The following is a 21,756-nucleotide window of genomic DNA, read 5'->3' as shown; positions in this document are numbered from 1 at the left end:
TTAACAAAAGGAAATGATTCAAGCTGGCAGCTCACAGAGTTTATGTCATCATATATTTCTCTGGTATATTCAAGAAGACAAACAAGATGCCCAGTTTACAGAAACAGCTCAGCTGAAGCCTGTGAATCACTGCTAAACAACCTGGTCTTACCTGTGTAGCCCAAGTCACAAAAACAGACTCCTGAGACACAGTCCCCGTGACCATTGCAGTAACTGGGACAAGGCTCCGAAATGTAGACGCCGTCTAAGCCGAAGGGAGGCACGTTCTTGTGGGAGCTGCTCTCCTGGATCCACCGGAACCGAGTCTTGCTGCAGGGGATCAGAGTGGAAGGCACAGCATGACCATTGCCTGCTCTGGGACCTGCTGCATACATTGGGTGCTCTTTATTTAAGATCGAAAGGGGGTTTTCCTAAATTATCCCTTTGCAAATAAGATGCAAATGCATGCTCACATCATCAAGTTTATGCAGCATCATAAAGTTTACGCAACTTCACTTACAGATACTTTTTATGGGAAGTTTTTAATGTATTCTGACATCCTCTATTTCCCTGGCTCATATCCACCGATGTGGTGCAGCTTATGTCGTTTATAGGAGGAGTGAATGACTAGATATGACTCTAAAGATACCTCTTACTAATCAGGTGAAGCTGAAAAGCTCGAATGGCATCTTAAAATCTTAGAACTCCATTTCTACAGTACTGGTAAGGAGAGCACAACAATGGCAGTGATGCAATTTGCTGCAGGATCATTTACTTTTGAATGAAGAAAATTGAAATAACTTGTATATAGGAAAAATACTTTATGGACTGCAAATGGAGAGAGATAGAGTGACCCTACAGGACATGTAAGCAGAAGTACAAATATATTAGTCCTGAATGACAACATGAAATTCTTGAAAAACAGGGATCTTAACTTCTACAGCTGTAACTGCTTCAGGGACTTCAGGGAGCCTACACTAAGTCGCASCAGGTGACTCACTGCTGAGGAAATTTGTTCAAGAAAAAAAAGCATTTYSATCTTTAATTTTAAGGCTTCAACTTTTAGATAAATCATTTTCTAGGACCTCCAGAGGGACAATCTGATTTAAAATCTCATTACCAATCCCAAATCCTCCTTTCTATGCTGCCCCTTGAGTAGAAGCACTATTGCTTTYCCCTACTGTCCGCAGGGGACTGGTGAGGAGGTGCTCATGCTGCTAGTGCTATGTGCCAGCTGATAAAACAGGATGCTCCCAGGGAAAGCCCCGAATCATGATTTCCAAAGTGACCCATAACCCGTTCAACTGTTAAGCACACGGGGAGCCTCATCATACTTGCAATGCTTATGTTTTTAATGTATTAGCACAAGCTTCTTGCTCCTGATCACATTACTGAGCATAATGCCAAACAGATTGCTGCTATTCATTCTGCACTGCTTGTTTTGGGTAAATCAAATCAGCTGGTGTCAGCTCTGTGCAATTTGGCACCTGCTTTTATTGGCTAATTACAGAAGAAAWGACAAACTCGTTAGGGTGCATGCTGTGTGTCGGCTCCTTGCAGCAGAGGGGCTGGCTGCCTGGGAGGTGGAGAGCTGGGACAGCTAGAGAGGGAAGCGAGAAACACTGTCCACATCCAAGCAAAGCTCAGCCAAAGGTTCCCAATATCCRGGACTATTTGTGTCCTCCCTGGTTGGTGCTTTGGGAAGCAGTGAGTGCTGCTGGGCACATCCGCCTGGAGGTGATGGGCTCCTCCAGCACTTGGCCTGTCCCCTGGTGCAGGTACAACGTGGCTGGTGACGTGGACATCACCCAGCTGCTCTGACACTCCGCTCTGCTCATGTTCCCCACAGCAACCTCTTGTGATATTAATCCTCTGGAAATGACTTCTTTGACTCAAGTGACTTATTGCTCTCTTGCTGGCGCCTCTGATAAGCGTAAAGAAAGCAGCCCCATGATGAAGAGATTTGTGTTAAATTAAAATGTTATAGGGTGTTTTTTTTTTTAATTACAGTTCCTTGCTGCTTTACAATTTAATCTATGGGCAGTTCTGACACTTTTAAAACGGAAAGCGCCTCCCTGCTTTGTAGCACGCAGCAATATTCTTTCCAGATTTTCTTAACACTGGTTTTATTTCCAACTCGTGATGACTTCCGAATGTGCCCCTGCCCCCAGAGCGGGCAGCTCCCCCTGGGGCGCCACCGCCTTGGCACCCACCGTACCTGGCGGCGAGCGCCCGYGGGATGACGATGGTCACCCTCGTCCAGTCCTCGAAGTCGCCCGCGTAGTAGGCGCTGGGCTCGCCGAGCTCGCGGGCGCTGCCCTCGCAGCCGCGGGCGCCCGCGGACGCCGGGTAGCAGCCCTCGCGCACCAGCGCCCAGAAGAGGCCGGCGTCGTGCGAGTACTGCAGCAGCACGGGCGCCGAGCCGCTGGGCTGGCTGCTGCAGCCGATGTTGAGCTGCGCGGAAGCAGAGCGAGAGCGTGAGCCCCGGGAGCAGCCCCCACGCCACCTTTTTCCCAACACAAAAATCRGCTACTGAATTGGACTTTCCATCTTGGGTTTTTCCAATTATTAGAAACACACTAGCTTCTGTTATTGCCTTGCAAAGCCTCTACATGAAGTGTGGCACGCAAAAGCTAAGGCGCAATCATTCGTGTAAAGTGAAATCTTGCTAACAAGTTGCTGCACTTGGGTTTATCAATGCAGAGTTATTCCAGGCAGGTGTTTAAAATGGAAATTCTACAAACTCAGGAAAACATTTAACCATGCATTTAAATTTAAAGCATGGAAATAGGACGAGCACATTTAGATGCAGACCATTCCAGAAGTGTTCCTAAAAAAGAGATGAGTATAAATGCTCCTAAAAAATAAGGGCCAAAATAAGAGATATTATGAAGAAAGAGATCTCACTCTTCCATCTGATACATATGGTTTACACTTGTGCATGTCTACGCTCCATTGCCAAAGGCTTCCCAGATGGAAGGTGTACAAAGTAATTTTAAGTATTTTTTTTCAGACTAAACACGTTTTGCACTGCTGTTGAACATGAACCAGACAGAATGAAGATTTAGTCACCAAAGCAGAGAAATTGGTCAAATTGTAAGTAGCTGCTTTTTCAGGGCAAATGCTACTTACATATTGAAGCATTTTTGGCTTTTGGATCTTTAAAGGTATAAAACTAGAGAGAATACTGACTCAGGAACTGTACTGCAGTCCTCAGTCGTACAGTGCCTTATGAACCTAACTAAAGAGGAAAGGAGATAATTTTACAAACCCCATTGTTTCTAACTAACTTTTCCATTTATAGAACTGTGGGAATTATAGTTGAAAAGCTGCCTGTAAACATCTGATCTCTTTAATAATTCTACTTGTAAATTATTCAGTGTCTGTATCCACCAATTATGTAAGGACCATGTATTTGTGGCTACCTCATTAAAATTGCATTGCAACCAACCTCCAGAATTCACCAATGGGATTTCATTATAAACTCAATAAAATTTTGATTAGTGTTCAGAAACAACTGCTTGTCAAAGCAAATGCATTTTCTTTGGAGCCCATATTTTGATGTATTGTCAGACCACAGCGATTTTGGTAAGCCTTTAAAGAAGAGAATGCTAATTGGAGCCTATATTCATTTGCACAATAAAAGTAAATTATTAGAAAAATCCCACACTGGAGTATAAAACAGCTTGTAAGTCCTTAAATACTCTAAAATACAAAAAATGTACGCAAAGCACATTGAAGCTTTTGCAGTCATGGAGCCTCAGATGGGGTAAATCCTTTTTCCCTTGACAGTGTAGCAGCATTTCCTGGTCCTGGCTAGACTATAATGACAGTCACTTCAAACCACTTCTGAAACTCCTTAAGGAACAAGAAGCCTTTAAAATTCCTCTAGAGAGAAAAAACAAAAAGGCTGTCCTGTGCCAAGGTTTTGGCTGTCCGTTTTAAAAAGCAGCCTCATATCTCATAGTGAATGAATTCGTATTTGTGCTCTTCATGTTTTTTTCCATGGTGTAGGTTTTCTATTCCCTTGATTTGAACTGTGGCCCTAGTGACATCTCACAAGAATTGAATATGTTGAATATGGGAAGTTTCACTGATCTGCAGGGATTTATATTTAAGGAATACCTTAAACTGCAGGACGTATCCAGGTTTCAGAGTTAAATCTCGAGTCACTGCAAACCGGTCTCCATCTGATTTACCAAAGAGCATGGCCGAGGGGGTTGCAGAGCAGAAACTCTCGTTTTTGGGCATCCCTTCGTTGGCCAACATAAGCCACACACTCAGCTGGTTCATAGGGTAATCGAATGCTGGCTTCTCATAGAAATTCTGCTAGAAGTGAAAAGAAATAATCACCAAAACAAACGCTATCGTCTTGCATTGTGGCTTAAGAATAAATGCCAAAACGTCCCGTTCTCAAATTCTGCAGTTTGCATTTATGTTAATTTTCCAAAAGCTGCAACTTCCAAAATTTCTGTCTTGGTTTCTGAGGAGATGCTTAATTACAGCACCTASCAAAACGATTAGGAGTCTGATGGTCTTAAGACAGGATCCGATCAGTACGATGTAGAGAAACAGCTGCAAATGTTGCAGATATTTCATTAAATACATAATATATATTCAAAGAGGATTCAAGAGGGGATGGCTCCAGTTTTGGGCCAGTGCTCCCTGATTTCTCTTACTAATTACCTGCGGCAAAGTTGGATTGACGACGGGAATGATGTGCTTCTGCTTCTCCGACAAAATGATGATGTCGTCGAGCGCCCACTGATCGTAACCTTCTCCCGAAAACACGGGCTGCCACCAGCGGAACCTGGTGCAAGGGGTCTTGGCTGCAGCCGGCAGCTCCAGGTAGACAAACCTGCAGGACAAAAAGCCAGCAGAACTTCASAGAAACGTGAGAAATACCACTCACATAGAGAAGAGCTAGGAAAACTTTTCTTACATGAAGCAGCCCTTAGAAATCCTCTACATTTCTGCAAACATATTTATGAAGTGCCTATCAAGAATCTTTCTTTCTCTGTCTTTTTTGCCCCRTTGCAACTTATGGATCTTTAAGAGAATGGCTATTTTTTACTATGCATTGGTATATTGCCCAGCACAACAAAGAGTTGATTTGAATTCTTTAGCTTTGAATTAAGCCGTTCAGCTGATTTGTGCTCAGCAAGTCTTGGTATGTTTTGTTGCCAGCAAATAATAATGAAATATGCTGTCAAAATTCATTTCTCATCCTCCTTTGCTGGTTGGTCCAATTCAGARACAAAAGCATCCTTCTATTACTGTGACTGTGGTAGTTTCTGTAGCAGGGTTTTCTTCTGTGGGTAAAAATATACCAGCCACCTCCTTGAATCTCCATAAAAGGACTTCTGCTCTGTTAGAACAGAGTTTGCTTTATTTTCAATTTAGGAAAAACTTTACAAAAGTGATGTTAAATACAGGTTATAGTTTCAATATAAATCATACTTAAGTTAGAATGCAAAAATTAAAGTTATTTGTGCAGTCACTTGCAGACACCTTAAGTTTACACACACACACACATATGCATAATATGTATATACATACATATATATATAAAATACATATAAAATATTTTGTCATATGTTTTCTTTTACACCACACCTCATATTTTTATCATACACCTGCTTCATTTACTGTTTTAGTGGGTAGAGCTGAAGGACTCTCCTGGGGCTGCAGGAATTCTTATTTTCTAGAGAATTTCTAGACTTAGGTGCTTCAAAAATTGAAAAATAAAGAAGGTCCAGACTGCATTTGGAGCAACAACAGAAAAATTAAATATGCATAGCTGCATATCTGGTAAGTGTCGTTAATAACGTTACTCAAAAGGGAAAATGCTTTGGCWAAGAAATTTTGGATGGGGCAGAGATGAAGATTTTAGCGTGTAGCCTGGGACACCCTTCTATGTTGTATGTTTTCAATAGTTTTTACAAAGTATCTTTAGATGAGACTAAACAGAGGTCAAGAGGTTTTMAATTTTCAAGTGCTGAGATCACTTTCAGAAAAGGATAGTTTGCCAAATTATGGAAATCCATCTGAAAACATTGCTCATTGTAATGCAAAATGAGGACATGTGAGGACAAAATTATTTAAATATTGTGATGCATAGACTGCTGTAGCAGAACACATGCTAATGCCTATACAMATACATGTAATTTAAGTTTGCACTGACAAGCTATCATACAGCAGCTTCTAAATGCCAAAATTGATTTTTTCTCCTTATTTTTTTGAAGTACTTTTTATTGTATGTGACACTAATACATGTTCATTAGCTCTGAAACCAGAATGAGAGGAAATAATAGATTTCTACACCTCTTCTAGATAAGTTCTATATTTGCTTGATAATGCTTTGCATATATTAGCCTTTTAGTCATGTATTATATTGGAAGTAATTGTAACCTTTCTACTTTATTTTGGGTTTTATAAGGTCCTCTTGTATCTGTTTTTTTTTTTTCATTTCTAGTGTCAGGAGTTTAAGGAGGCAGCCTGGAAGGGCTTCCAGGTAATGATGGCTTTTAAGCACTTCAAATGATTTTTCCTGTTTTCATGGATGGAGAAGAGTTTGTGAACATGCTCCTGCAGTATGGCTCGAATTTAGACAAAACAGTACCTGGGTTTACTGAAATCTGAGAAGTACATTTCTGCCAGCAGCTGCCAGCTGATGCCGCCGTTGTTGCTGTACTGCAGCAGCACCCCTTCCTCCCGGCTGTCCGGCGCGTTGCACGAAGGGCTGTCCCCTCCAATCTGGATGTAAAACTGAACAAAATCCACCCAGGTAGTGTCCAAATCCCAGCTTACCAGCTGTCTTTTCCCAGCCTACAAGTCAAGGATTAGAGAGAGGGAAATGATATTAAATACACACCTTTACTATGAGTAGATGTATTCAAAGTCAAATGTCAAGTCCAAAAGTCTATGAGCTGAGTTTTAAAACCTCATCTGTTTACAGAAGAATATTGTACAGAAAACTGCACATGACGAAGGGCATTGAGTTTTGTGCTAATGTGACATTTTTCATCTTTAGGACAACGATTCTTTTTTTTTTTCTTTGTATTTTAATCTCCCAGGTGGGCACTTACAAGCGCTCAGCCTGTAAGCATTTTGTATCACTTTACACACATTTCAACATACATTTGCACATATTGGTAAGCCAAGAAAATTATTTCACCTCTCTTTTCCCTCTTCATTCCTTCAAGATCACCATTAAAGCAGGAAGGGATCCCTTGTTCTCCCTTGTATCCCTTACCTCCTAGTGTTGAATGTTAAGGTGCTTTAATATGAGAAAGCATAAAGCAGTGACAAGTCTTATCTGAGATCTCATTTCGCCAGGCAAACTTTGCATTGTTTGGGGTAGCCAGGTGCTCTGGATTCATAGCTCTGCTAATGCATTCCTTTTCAGAAAAAGGTGTGTATTTACATTTTCTTTTGCAGTTACATGGCAATCAAACACACCTCAATTACCACCAGACGCTCACACGCTGTAGTATTCTCAGATATTTTAACCTCMAATTTTCCTGCACACTTTTTGTCAAGTTATAGGCTCATATAGCCTCATATAGCATCCAAAACCACACACGCTCATGCACGCAGGCTTCTCACTTATGCCTTTTCCTAGCGTTGGCCCCCTGGCCCAAGCAGCAGGCTGCTGGCACAGATGGGCAGCTTCACCTCCAGCTCACCAGCTTTTGCTCTTCCCATTCACGGCAGTCAAGGTGCCGCTGCTATTTGATCCTCTCTACAATTACTTGGCACTCATTTCTCAAGTTGTTAACCCAATGYTATCTGAACAGAACAGTCTCTTCCCAGCACTTCCCCACACTTCAGCATCAGCACATCTGACAGACTTGCTTCCAGCTACCTTCTTACAAAAGCAGCGTAGCAGAGCTTTACTGCAGGGAAACGGCCTGTCTCCCATACAAGAACAAAGAAGAATGCATTTTCTCTTTACATCTCATGGYAGTGTGATTTGTTCATACACAAAATGATGTTCTTCTCCCAATAAATATTTTAAGAAGTCACTCAAATTAAAACTTGTGGATTTGGTTTTAGGTTTTCCCAAGCACAGCTGAGCAAAAAAATAGTTTCATAAAATCAAGTGAATGACTTTTCTAAGGATATTTTTCAGTTCTAGTAGAGTTCTAGTGATAACTCGGCACTGCACCGGTGAGGATCCTTAACAAAACTGGGCAAAATTGGTTAGCCCAATTTTGTGGGGTACTATTTATAATTCCCTGCAAAGTTAGGGGAGTGCTGACCTTATCCAAGACCAAAGAAGGATCAAAAGGAAAATCTTGGGCTAAATTGCAAAGATGATGTCTGTGTTTCAAATAATATTTATGTTTTTCCCTCTTTTCTCATGTTTATATCTGCGATCCTCCTGACATATTTCCAGCATGGACACGTGGTGTGGTCTAGTGGGACATACGTAACAAKGTCTATGAGCTGCATTTTAAAATCTCAGCTATGTTTTCTACACGACAATATATGAATTGAAAATCCTCTTCTAATCACCTTTCCTACCCAGATCAGAGTAAACTTAGAAGAACTATGTCTATGTTTATGCCTCAGTTTCTCAGAACAGTCTGTTGTCCTGGAAATTAATTGCATTGCAGGCTAGATCCATAACTGTTTTGTAGGCTCTGCTGAATGAGCCACTTCACACTGCCAGCCCAGTTTCTGGAAGGTGAGTGCTTGTACTTTCGAAACCCAACTAGCTGGGATCACCAACAGACTTAAAACCTACAATGAATCCCTGAAGAAAGTCACCTAGGATATGATGGTATTGATTCAGACATGAATGATGCCACCTGTTCTGGTTTATTACTTGTTTCATCTCCAGCTGAGTAAAGTCCCCCTGGGCCAGATCGTGATAGCAAGATGAGCACAGTGCAGCCCCAAATGCTCCAGAGCACCCTCAGCAGCTCTGGGTAGTCTTCATCCAGAGCTTCCTTCAGAGACCCGAGGATTTGGAAATTCCCTTCATCAAACCCAACTCTAAGGCTAGTAGAGATGCAAACATCCTTGCTGCCCAGCAGGATGAGGTGAGACCCAGCTGATGGGCCCACAGTAGATGGAGCTCTGGTTGTACAACTACACAGGGCCTCCCCATGCTGCACCCCCTACACACCCCTACAGCAACTTGCAGCCTCCCTACACAAAATCTGCTCTGCTGGCAAAGGGGTTATCTGGGTTAAGCAAGAAAAGGCACCAGTTACATAAAATCTCCAAGGAATCGCAGGGGCTAATCCAAACTCCTCTGTATTGCAAACACACCCCTGTCTGATTAAAATGAGCTGTAAAATGATGGAGGTCCAGCAGGACAAAGCCAACATTAATTCTGGCAGCAGGGATTGATCACAGCAGTAAACATTAGACACTCAAATAAAAAATAGCTATTTGAGCAAACAYAAAATAGAGCCTGTGCACACGAGTTCCAAAAACAACGCACAAATGTTGTTGGGCAACTATAAAAATAATTTTTATACCATCTATCACCATGGCCACTAGATGCCTTGAAAAAAGATCTAAACAGAAATTAAATAAGCCACCTTCAGCTGATGGCGCACAGACTGCTGCTACTCAAGAAATGAATGATAACCTAACCCTTAGAGATCAATAGCAGGAAGCCAAGAATTTCTAAATGAGATTTTCACTCCTCTTTAGCAGCAATATGAAGAAAGATCATAGCAGGTTAATTCTAATTTAGCAAACTACTTTGAAAAGCTTGGCATAAAGAACTGAGCCAGAAGGAAGAACATCTATCAGAGAAGACAATTATATATATAAAAAAAATCCAATTATCACAATTAGCTAGCTATACTGATTGGCCTATTACGAAATTTTCAGCGCAGAGCTGCATTTCCAGGGGAGCTGGAAGTGAGGCTATGTAAGAGTTCTGAAAATTATTTGATAGGCTAGATTWTTGTAATGAGGGAAACAACACACAATTACACAGCTTTGCACATTGGGGTATTCTTCTGGGACTAATCTTGCTTTCCTGACAGCAGTGGCAGTTTGATCAAACCCTTAAAAGAGAAACACGTAGATGCATTAAACTCTTCCGTTCAATTAAAAACAAAACCAAATCCCAGAAATAGACCTGAGGAACAACAATGAAAAATAAATCTGTGATTACAACCCATAATCCTACATATGGTCATAAAGATTTTTCTTATTTCTTTCTTAATTTTAATTGTTATTAATTAGCAGATTTCTGCATATCCTTTTCCCACAATATTATTTTTGTCTGCAAGATATATGAATCATATAATAGAGTATTCTCCTGCTGGCTAACCAGGCCCTTTCTAAGAAGGTCAGGAGGGGTTGCTTTGTCACCAGCTTGGGTCCTTGTCCTCATGCTAGCTGCTTGCCTCCCCTGAAAGCAGGGCTTTTTCTGTGTCTGGCCAAGAATATTACAGAATGGAGACAAATGGGACTCAGAGGCTGCTGAGAAAGAACCTGGTATGAAAGCAGCAAATGCACAATTAAGACAGCATTAATGTACACACTTCTCAGCGCCCTGGCAATTTTCTTCCTTCCATTACAGCCGGTATTTCCTGGATACATAATGCACATGTCACTCCCTGTTTCTTTTGATTGCTTTGTTCTTTACCTGCAGAGAACAGCCGCGCTGTTTAATGCACTCCCCACACTGTGCTGCTTTGTCTCAGAGCTCTCTCCGGAGCACTCTGCCCCTTCCCTTTCTTGCCGACTCCCCACATCATGTTCACTTCAAAGGGGCACCACGTGCCTCTCCATTCGCTGGCCCTGCTTGCCACATACCTTGTTGAAGTAGAGCGAGGAGCCGGAGGAGATGACCCCGCAGCCCTCCTCGGGCTTCACCTCCTCTCCCCCGATCACCTCCTGCCATTCCGTCTTCAGGCTGCCGGGGGTCTCAAAATCCGACGTGACAGTGGACGGGAGGGGGTTTTCAGGCTGGCATTCGGTACCCCGAAATCCGGAGTCACACCTGGGAGGGAGCATGGGCATAAGGAGCAGTTAAAATACTTTATTAGTGGATAGTCATGGTCACTTGAGGCAGTGCAATGACCTTTGGAAATTGGATGTGAAATTGTAAATCGCCCTGAAATTGCAATTTTGGATCCTGGCCAACCCTTTGTTCTCTGTGTGGGTCTTTTTAATTTAATTTAATTTAATTTTTGTATTCAGGATCTGTCTGTAATACTAATGGCCATATTGATTGACTTCATTGCCAGGGTTTGGATGCGTAGTCTCAGATGTGCATAGCTCTGGGCCCTGGTTGCAGGAGCAGTACTCGATGCAGACAAGATTTGTGTCCTCCTGCTCTCCCTGTGAAGAGCAAGCCCGGGAGGCTGTAGCACATCAGTAACTGCTAGGTAGTCAGGAGATTTTTTATAGTATTTTTTATAGTGCAGATAAATTCTTTCTCTGTATATGGACTACATATATTGAAAGAGAAATAACTGGAAATAATCCGTATTTTTTTTTTTCAAAAAAATCTGCTGAATGTGTAGTTTGAGGCTGGCAGGCAGCACTCTGGCCCCTGGTATTGCACCAGGCTGATGACAACTGTGGAACCGTGCTGTGTTGGTCCCTGGGTTCATTTGATACAGCAAAACACCTTCAGAAGAGGATACCTCGTGAAGAGGAACGCAGGACACCCATATCTGGGTCCACCAGATTTTGGATTGCCCACCACTGGGAAAACCAAAAACAAAAACTAAACAACAAGAAAAAACCCCCACCCCTATATGAAATAACAGCAAAACTTAAGTGCCAGCACACAGCCCCTTTTTTAAGAGGAAGTGGCCAATGTTTGGTACCTGCATATGCCATGGTCGCACCAGCCGTGTCCATTGCACATGTTGGGGCACTGTTGTCCAATGTAGATGTTATCCAAAGCCCACTCATCTTGGGCTGTGTAGTAGCACTGGCTCCAGCGGAAACGGGTGGCACTGGACCTTAAAACCAATGACAACRTGTTAAATTGTGATGCTTTATTGAACTGCAGGGAAAAAGGTAAAATACAACTTTAAAAAATAAAGCTGAAATCACAATCACAGCCCATTCTGCAAATATTGATGCAACCAAAGACATATTTTTGTGAATGAACTTTATAGATAATACCACTATCTGCACAGGGAGGTTTAATAGACAATCCAGTCCATAATTACTTTTCTGTGGTGCCTGGAGCTGGACTTTTTGTGGTGCAATCATTGGGTTAAATTACTTGCCTAAATTCAACCGAATTCTAAATATGGATAATATYGTTTAAGATGAAAAATCTTCCTGTAGTTTCTCTTCTCTAGTTAGATGGTTTCTTTTTGGTTACAGCTTTATTTTTCATAATTATCATGAGGGCACGTAGCATTATGTACTGACAAAGTGCTTTATGCTGGCCCACTAAGAGATACCGTCTCTGCTGTAACCTGGACATTTTCCATGTTGAGAGAGAGACTCTCACTAGCCAAATTGACCCAAAACTCGCAAAGACCAAATATAAGGAAAACACTAAATTGTTAGAAGAGTACTTCTTGTTGTCAAAGAGCCTTTCCAAGTTTCAGTGTAAATTTGGGAAGCTACAAGCATTTGGAAGAGGGAGGAGAAATGGCTAAATTCTGGGGAAAAGGCCAAAGTGTGGGTGGAGGGCACATTCCCATCCAGATCCTGACTGGCACCTAAAACTCATTAATATTAATGCAGGGAGAAGGAGAGCTACTATTAGCTGCCAGTTACCGTCTACAAGTAATGGCACAGGTCAGTAGAGAAAATTGAAATCTTTCCAAGTTGTTTCTGAGCCATATGGCTATAGTATGATGGTATGGGATATAATTTTGTTACTCGCCAATTAAGAAAAAAAAAAGTTGGGATATATGCAGAATAAGAGCTGCTAAAATAAATATTTTAAAGGTTTTTGACCAACTATTCACATGTATGGGAATGAAAGAATTAATACAGGAGGCAAGTACACTTGAAATGGACTGTACCACATAGCAGCCCATCTCCAGTCACTTACTGGGACTACACAAAGAGTAGTTTAGGACAAGCTTGGAGAAATTTTTAGAATTTAACAGCTGTCATTTATTTAAAAAGCAAATGAAAATGCTTAAGGGCATGATTTTTAATTGAAATTACCCTTGATTTCAGCTTCAAATATGTGCTTGATATTGCAAATATTATAAGCATTTTTATAGCGTGCAGAGCTAACCTGCTGGGGGCAGATCTGCAGATTAAATACTCCCTCAGGACATAATATATTGATGGGTCACATTACACGAGCTATGAATTATCCATTAAAAGTGCATGATGTCAGTAATCTGTGCACTAAGGACTTCTAAGCTGGTACAGGCACAAGGGACAATAAATATTCGCCATCATTATATATTGTTTATTTTTGCAGGGCTCTGAAGCTGGTAGATCACCTTGATGGCGTGGCTCTCATTTACTACAGGACATCAAAGTACATCACCAGTGATGATGCCCATCAGTGATGATGCCTTGGCAGACTGTGCTCCAGGAGGAACTGTAGTCATTGGTGTGGGCTTACTTGCACTGAGAAAAATAACAACCCTGACAAAAATGCTGTCCAAAACCTTTTTTTTTCTTTTTTTAACAAAAAATAAGAACTAAAAACAGCACAATGAAACTGTGCAATTCCTGCTGTTTCCCCAGCTCACAGGAATGAGAGCATTGCAGCTGGGCTTCTTAGACTTCCCATACTAACAGTGTGGGGGTGGAGATGAGGTGTGGCGGCTGGAGCTCTGCAGGGCTATGCACAGGGCTGGTGGCAACGGGGACAATACTGTCACAGGGCAAGTCCTGGGGGTGCAGCAGTGAGCTGTGACTTGGGATCACTACTCCCCACATCACTTCACACAGCAGCAGCGACWCCTCCACCCTTCACTTACGGGGGGTTGACCTGATGGCCAAGTCCCGTTCTCGGGGAGTCGCTTCCCAGGAGCTGATTTTTGGCGCGGGATGAAGAAGCCCTGCAGTGCCAAAACCACCCCAAAGTGATTGAGAAGCTCTCAGCACTGTCCTGCCATGCAGAGCCCTGCAAGACCAACGAGGACCATCACACAACTGGAAAAAGCAAAAGCTTTGCTGGCTTCACTCACCTCTCCGGACGAAGGGAAAGGCACATCAGCCTAAACTCATGATGGCAAAAGCCATGGTGCCCTCAAACCACAGTTCTGCCACTTTTATGAAAGCTTTGTCCCTCAACCTAAAATCATCTTAAGAATTTTATGCTTTGAAAAATGGTTGTCAACAATTTTAAAATGGCCATGCTAATTAAGAAAGGACAGTAAGAGGGCTGAGTGCCAGCTGCATTCTCAGTGACAAAGCATCAATTTTTCTGGACAGTCACCATTTGGACACCTATTCAATTTAAATGTGTAATAATGACTAGTTAGGAAAACATCTTAATATCAACAAAACAAATCTCTCTCTTTTTTTAATATCTTTTCCTATTTTTTCCCCCTTTTTTTCTACAAGGCTACTAGAAGACATTTCTTTTCTACAATGCTACTGGGAGACAATCTGTCTATCTGATGGCATTATATTTAACTCAGGTTGATGTCAAATAAAAGTCACTGCTGTCGTGTGACACTTTGCATAAGCAAAAGGAAATCATGCTGAGTCCCGGATGTATTGCAAGTGAAATGATGTTCTTATTGCAAATTTTTTCAGATATGTGATTTAAAATAAAAACATTGTCTTCTCTCCAGACATTAAAAAAACCTAAGGATGTAATGCAAATCTGTGGCTGATAAAATTATATTTGCTACCTTCTGAGTTACTATAATTACATTTACCCAATTATCCTGAAACTCTCATTCAGTCATTAGGTGTTGATTTGTTTATGAAGTCAGCAAGTGACAGCTGTTTGTATCTCATTAAGGCCTGTTCATATGTAAATGTCTCCCATAAAGCTGAAATTAATTTTCATCAGTGTTAGAAATGCACAGTTCGTGTACAATAAAATTTCAGAGAGCAGGTGCCTACATTTCACTTCTCCCACCGAACTCGTGCTGTAATACCAGATTTTCCAATGTTCCAAGCCTCAGCTAACGCAGGGGCCCTATGAATTTGTGCTTGCCAGATGCAGAACAACCACAGATGTGTGTGTTGGTGTAAAAATACAAGCACACTCAGGAAGTTTTACAGCAGAAGTAGGTTAGTAATGAACCATTTTCTGGTTGCATGGGCACAMTAACACTTCCTATGCACCTAAGGCACAAGCTCTAGTGCAGCTGGGCTCACCCATGCAAAAGTCTACATCTAAACCTTTTGGTCTGCGTGCTGCTCATTTACAGCACTTGTGTTTATGAGAAGGACACCCAGGGCAGGCTGTGCATTTTTCAGGCCTTGTCCAGTGAGGCTGAGCCCATAAGCTGTAGCCCTCGTCCTCCTTGTGCTGAGCTGATCCCCGCCGCATTGCTTGACCATTGCTCGTTTTTGCTCTTGAGTGTTTGTGGCTGTTGGGAGCAGATGGAGGAAGGAGAGGAGGAGAAGTCTGGCTTCTGTGGGAGATAAGCCAGGCTGAGCTCTACATCGTGGATTTGACCCAAGTCCCCTGAAATGGATGCTTGGGACAGGCAGGGCAGTGGAGGAAYGGAGCACGTTGCCCATGCCCTAGCAAACCCTACCTCTGTACGGGCAGAAATCTGCCCCTGGCAGGAAGTGCGTTTCAGAGATGGAAAAATAAACACTCTTGACCTCATATGTACTAAAACCAAATGACCAACTGAGCCCTAGCTGAGCTCCTTGCTGATTGAGAGGAGGGTGGCTGAGCCAGCCTGGAGCAGCAGGTCAACCCTACCCCACCAAAAGACAGCACCATAATGTACTCAGATTGAAAATGCATTCTATGAACACCTAAGTAATGACTGGCAGTAATGTGTACCTTAATTAGAAAAAAAAAACTCCGCTAAAAGACCCAAATCCCCTCAGATAGAGGATTTTGTAAAATGTTTATGGTCTTTTATACAAATAGAGTTGGCACAAAGCAGTAATACAGATATTATTTCATTGTAACTTTTCTTTACTCATAAATTTAARTTGAAACTATTTGCTTCTGTCACCTCATCTGCTAGGAAAAATTACAAGAACCTAATGGAAAAAAAAAAGTCCCATAACACTGGCATTAACATCAACTATGCTATGTATAATAATGATTTATAGTAGAATATATCATACAAATTTAAAAATATCCCCCTACTAGTGAATGTATCCTGCAAAATTCCAGACACTTTTTGAACTAAGCCCCTATGTGAGTCACACATTTTACCGCTGATAGAACTCAACAGCATTTAAGACTTAGTACATCATAATCTAACTCCTAATCATGGATTCATGATTTAATGGATTCACAGATTTGTGTCATTTGGTATTATCTGACCTGATATGTTCAAGCACTTTATTTTTGTCCCTGATGTCCCTGATAGGAATTCCCTGATGGAATACTGACTCCACAGTGGGAGTGTACAGGTAGTTGTACAATGAGCCTTGGAGGAAGCATTGCTGTTAGGTGGCTGGAAGAAACAGGCTGTGTTTAGGCCTTTAGGACATGTAGGCCAAATTTAGGTCCATTTGTCATAATATAGGGCATTCCTATATGACACGTTAATCTGGGCCAGTCTGACCTTCCAAGTGCTGGGGTGCATTTGGATTGAATATAAGCAAGGTGTAATTCTAATTGGAGAAGTTTAATTCTCAAATGAGGGAAGCAGTGAACATCAGCAAGATTTAGCAAAGCCTGTTGTTTTTATGTTTTAGAAAAGCTATTAGAATAAATAATGGAAGAAATTATCTAGTTAAAAATGCTATCTAGCATTTTTAGCATTTGCTGTCTAGCAAATAATCTAGTTATAAATGCAGGCAAAATAAGTTTGGTTACAATCAAATGAATAGGATTTTCTGATTTTTTTTTTTTTAATTAAAGAGAATGTTATTCTTGAAGATATGTTATAAAAACAAACAAGAGGTAAAACATCCCAGAAATGAATTAATGTTTATGCAGGGCTTTCGTCTGCACATGTAAACACAAGGGAACTTGCAAAATAAAAATGAACAATTGAAGTAAATCCTTTTCTAATAAGCAGTTTACTGAAAAGTGCTCCTATTTTTGAAAAGATCAAGGATTTACTAGTAGAGTCATATGTCTTAAATGTAATCCAAAGAGTTTTGGTTGATTTCAGTAAGATTTCACTCTCAACATGTTAGAAAAGCATTTCAAGCAAAAAATACCTTCAATTCAGCTAGTCCCAGTATCAATCATCTCAGAACCTCCCTCAACAGCTTAAATACAATCTACAGAGATCTTGTTTTTYTGTGATAGCAGTATAAGAGTAGGTGAGCTCCCTGCATCAAAAATAAAACAGTAAGAAAAGAAATTGCTTACCAAGTCTTCTGAGGTAAAAGGACYGTGATTCTCCTCCACTGACTAAATTCACTGGAGTGATAAATACTTGCTGGTGTAAACTCCTGACAGCTTGGCATACTTGGAAGACACTCCTAGAAGCAAAACATTTCAAAAMAAGATTTAATGTTGAGGCAGAATTAGGAACAGAAGCAAGAGTTAAACATTCTCTGAATCAGGAGCTTGTCTGGGTTCAYATGTCAAAGTGCAAGATCAAGAAATAGAAGAATTACAGGAGGAAACTAATAATATCACAATTTCACATAGGAGAAGGTCACCTGACATTTAAAGAGGTCTATTTAACATTAGTGTAGAGTGAAGTTTTGTTTTACCCCCATGAGGRTGTCTAATTCACTTTTTCCCTATTCTCATGCGCAGTGCTGACTGTGCCTTAAGCCTAACAGTCTCCACAGCAGTGCACTGCAGGCACGTGCTTGAGATGAGCTGCCTGGGGACATCAGCTCTCATGCTCCCTACATGYGCCATGCAGAGCAGTGGGAACCTCCAGGGTCCAAAGGAGAACCTCTGACTKAGGCACCCACTATTTCATGGTGTCCTTCAGGGGCTCCAACATTTCCTCTGGAGGCCCTTACATCGTTCTCCCGGCTATACTGATCCTAGCATCTCCAGTAAGTGCCGTGCATTCCCCCTTCCTGCCTGGTGTCCTTCTGCATTGATTCAGACTCCCAGAGATGTTTGTGACTATTTTTTTTCTTTCTTCTTTTCAGAATCTGTGCTTATTATGTATATATAAATATATAAAAGTATATATAAATACAATTCATTATCCCAGCTTCATAGTCTTTCATGCCCTCACTTSCTGTGCTACTCAGTTTTTGTGAAGTACTTCATTTTTATTTATCAGTGGTACAGCACCCAAAAGTTTGTGCTTTGGTTTTGATGGAAATTTTAGTTAAGCACTTGAATGTTGTTACTAGATCTAGATCGCTTCTCTAGCTACATATTTTTACAGTCCATTCAGCCACTCCTGCCATAGTACAACATTTTTCTGACCATTAACACTTTTCCAAACATCTTTCCAGTGCTTTCCTCATGCCCATGTGGCATGCCTAACACAAATGGAATCTTTGGGACCACCACCTATGTATATTCTCCGAATGGTACGAAACTACTAATAAAACAAGGGCATCACTCAGTAGTTAAGGCAACTTAGACTACTTATATAGATAAATATAAAGATAGMAGAATATATTATTATTTTATAGAGAAAGTTATTGTTCAAAAATCTTAGAATATTAAATGGAAGATCTGATAGCTTATTCCTTTTTCCCTTTTTTCCCCCTCCAGTAGGCTTTCTAAAGGATTAGTTTCCTTTCCAGTAATTTTCAAACATTTCTGTTTGATTCATCTCCCATAAAAGATCTTATAAAACGGGATCTGATTAGTGAGTGTGAAGCAAATAAAACTTTCAAACATTTTAATTAATTAGTGTTCTGCATATTGGCYGGATTACTTCCTTGAAGAGTACTACAAATAGCCATCTCTATTACTCTTTTATCACGGCAACACGGATGGTGAGAGAAAAATGATCCTGCTGCAAGTTCTTTCTGAGCTCAGCCCCACTGGGAAAGGAAAACAGTGCTAAAACCTAAAATAAAGTGGTCTCATTAATGACAAGGACAAACTCCAAACACCTTCCACTTAGAGCTATTTTTGACACCACGATGATGCCTACTAATTAGAAAGCCATGAAAATCATTTGAAATATGGTATTCATAGTCTCCCTCTCAATTCTGGCTAAGCAATCACCTCGAGTTGTAACGCTGAAAAATCAGGTTTTGCCCTTTCTCTATTGCTCCTACCTAGGTAAACAAGACAAAACAACCAAGTAAAACAAAACGTGAAACAGGAAAAGGGTTTCGTAGCTCATAAAAGACATTGGATTGGCGCCCTGGACATCAAAATGCCTCTCTGTGCCTATGTGGCTCGCACYGGAAAGGCAGTGGGATGCAGGCCCAGCGGGATCCGAACTTGCCGGCGAGGCGGCTGACGGGCCTGTTTGTTAGTTCACGCTCACGCAGGTGAGGCCTCGGCCTGCCAGCTAAAATGGCAAACATGCAAATCATGCGAAAAAGGGCAAATTGCGAGGGTGCTTGTGCATCCAGAAGTCCCGGGGGACCCAGCAGAGAAGGGTGCGATTGGCACCTGGACCAGGGCACAGTGGGTTGGCCTCGGTGGTTCCTGCCCCGGGCTGACCTGCGGCAGGGGTGGGGGATGAAAGGCTCTGCATTACAATCCCCCAAAGGGCCGGGAGTCACATTTATGAAATGACCGTGCACAAGGACAAAAAGAATCTCTGTCCTKTTAAATTCCAGGAAACTGTAGGAGCGTTTTACTTTGGAAACAAGGCAATAGCACAGGAAAGATCTTGACTGTTATTTGGTAGCTTTGTCTACGGCCTCAAATCTTTTCTCAGGCTTGGGCCATTCCTGTCACAATTCTGTGCTGCAGACACAAGCATTTACTTCCAAATATTATAGTAATCATTTTAAACATCTCTATCTGTGATATCAAATTGCTTCAACCAAGGATTTCTGTTTAGAAAGACRGGGGAGGAAAGGATCTCCAGACTCCAAAGCCACAAATATATTTTAGATAGCTTTGTAATACAGAGTTTTATAGAAGATAAAAGTCCTGGCTGGTCTCACCTCCTGAACAAGGTGCCAAGTCAGGCCGTGGTTGGTGGAATACTCCAGTTTCACCTGGTTGTCCATATGGGGGGTAAACTCCTGGCCGCAGCCCATCACCAGGTTGAACTGTATCATATACGAAGCTCCGATTTGCATGGACTGGGTTTCCACGTAACGCATGCTGGAAGCTAGCTTAGAATCGCCTGTAAAACTGAGAGTTGTAAGGAAAGAATCAAAATCCATTTCCAAAATAATTCACAGGGCAACATTACAAATGATTATGTGTTAAATATAATGCTGCCACTTTCTTTGTTCTGCAGATTGGCACGCAGGGTGACATGATGCCCAGGACCTCCTTTCCATCGGTAATATCAGGAAAGCGTTGATGTATCCTAGAGTGCAAAATACTGAATTACACTGTTAGTAATTAATGCTCTTCTTATTAACAATGAAGTTAAGTCAGCAAAGGACAATGTACAAAAAAAAAAAAAAAAAAAACCCAAAAAACAAAAAGAAAATTCTTTCCCCACGAGTGTTTGTTCCTTAAAGTCATGTTACCATAACAGCTATAATTTCGTTTACATACCGAACAGTGAAAATGGTAAAATGAATTTAGTTAAAATATTCAAATTACACAGCCTTCATTCCATTGATTTTTGATGGATTCCATATGCAATGCATTCACTGACTTTTGACTGTGCATTTCAGAATTAATACCTCCTATCCTTAGCTTCCTTTATGTACTGTGCCACAGCTTTAAAGGAATTCCTGGTTAGAGAAGACATGCAAGACGTACTGATATAGGAGTTATAACAGATTATCTAGTATATTGGACAAGATAATTCTGTCAGTAGCATCAAACCTCATATGTGATACAAGGTACTCACTTATCAGTGATGAGAATTATTTCAGTTTAAATGAAATTACTGTTTTTTTATTGGCATTATTAATAATGAAAAAAGTCAAATGCAAGAGAGGTTTCAACTTTGAATCCAGCACGGGGTCGTTCTAAATGGAATGATTTTAGGATAGTTCATGTAAAATGAAAACAATAAATGTAAAATGTAACAACAATGATTAACATGACAATCTAATCAAGGGTTGTTATGGTTGAATAAATTACAACTTAAGAACTTAATTGAGAAATTTCTAATGTATCAAAATGCACGGTAAAACATATTAATTTCTACCCCAGTAAAGCTCAAGGTCACAAAGAAATCAATGTAAGGCTCGAGCTTCAAAGTCAGAGTTACTTAGCACCCTGTTTTAATGCAAGTTCACTGACCCACACCATTGTCTATAGTTTCCTTTCCCACAGAGCAATTATKCCTTAAATGTCAGCATTGTACCTTAAAGCTTCAGAAGAAATTACTGCAAGTTGACAGGAGTTCTGTAATTAACCAATTTGCAGTTACTTGGAGCAAGTTTAAGCTTCAGGCTCCTTTCCAGTCTTTGACCTTGCTTTTCTGTGGCTACATTTCCCAAAGCAAGATCCGTCTCATGGTGTCATGTGAAACTGCCTCCTTGATCTACATAGATCAATATCTACTAACAGATTGCGACCGTTCTCCATCCAGGCCTTCCCTGGTGGAGTGCTCTTGAGGAAGACTGGCCCAGAAAGCTGTGAGCTGCCCTCTTGAGACCCTGCAACTCAACTGCTTTTTGTACCCAGTCTCTGTTGTTAGTTTTTTTTCTTCTCAACAGAATGAATTA

The 21,756-nt window shown here is 41.1% G+C and overlaps 1 protein-coding gene across 1 annotated transcript in view; it reads right to left on the bottom strand.

Moving 5' to 3' along the window:
* The window catches only part of RELN (reelin), a 221,583-nt gene that overhangs the window by 57,264 nt on the left and 142,563 nt on the right, over positions 1-21,756 (bottom strand). Inside the window, exons 21-29 of the mRNA XM_026046370.1 lie at positions 20,062-20,254; positions 17,375-17,487; positions 11,793-11,930; positions 10,771-10,957; positions 6,602-6,807; positions 4,666-4,837; positions 4,105-4,305; positions 2,198-2,433; positions 152-309 (exon numbers count right to left, since the gene is read on the bottom strand). Coding sequence (XP_025902155.1) covers positions 152-309; positions 2,198-2,433; positions 4,105-4,305; positions 4,666-4,837; positions 6,602-6,807; positions 10,771-10,957; positions 11,793-11,930; positions 17,375-17,487; positions 20,062-20,254 — 1,604 coding nt within the window. The remainder of the gene's footprint in view (positions 1-151; positions 310-2,197; positions 2,434-4,104; positions 4,306-4,665; positions 4,838-6,601; positions 6,808-10,770; positions 10,958-11,792; positions 11,931-17,374; positions 17,488-20,061; positions 20,255-21,756) is intronic.

Source organism: Nothoprocta perdicaria, unplaced genomic scaffold (assembly GCF_003342845.1).
Source record: "Nothoprocta perdicaria isolate Ctin4 unplaced genomic scaffold, notPer1 scaffold_44, whole genome shotgun sequence".
Classification (NCBI taxonomy): Eukaryota; Metazoa; Chordata; class Aves; order Tinamiformes; family Tinamidae; genus Nothoprocta; species Nothoprocta perdicaria.
The sequence above is the reverse complement of the archived record's forward strand: the minus strand, read 5'-3'. Positions and strand labels throughout refer to the sequence as shown.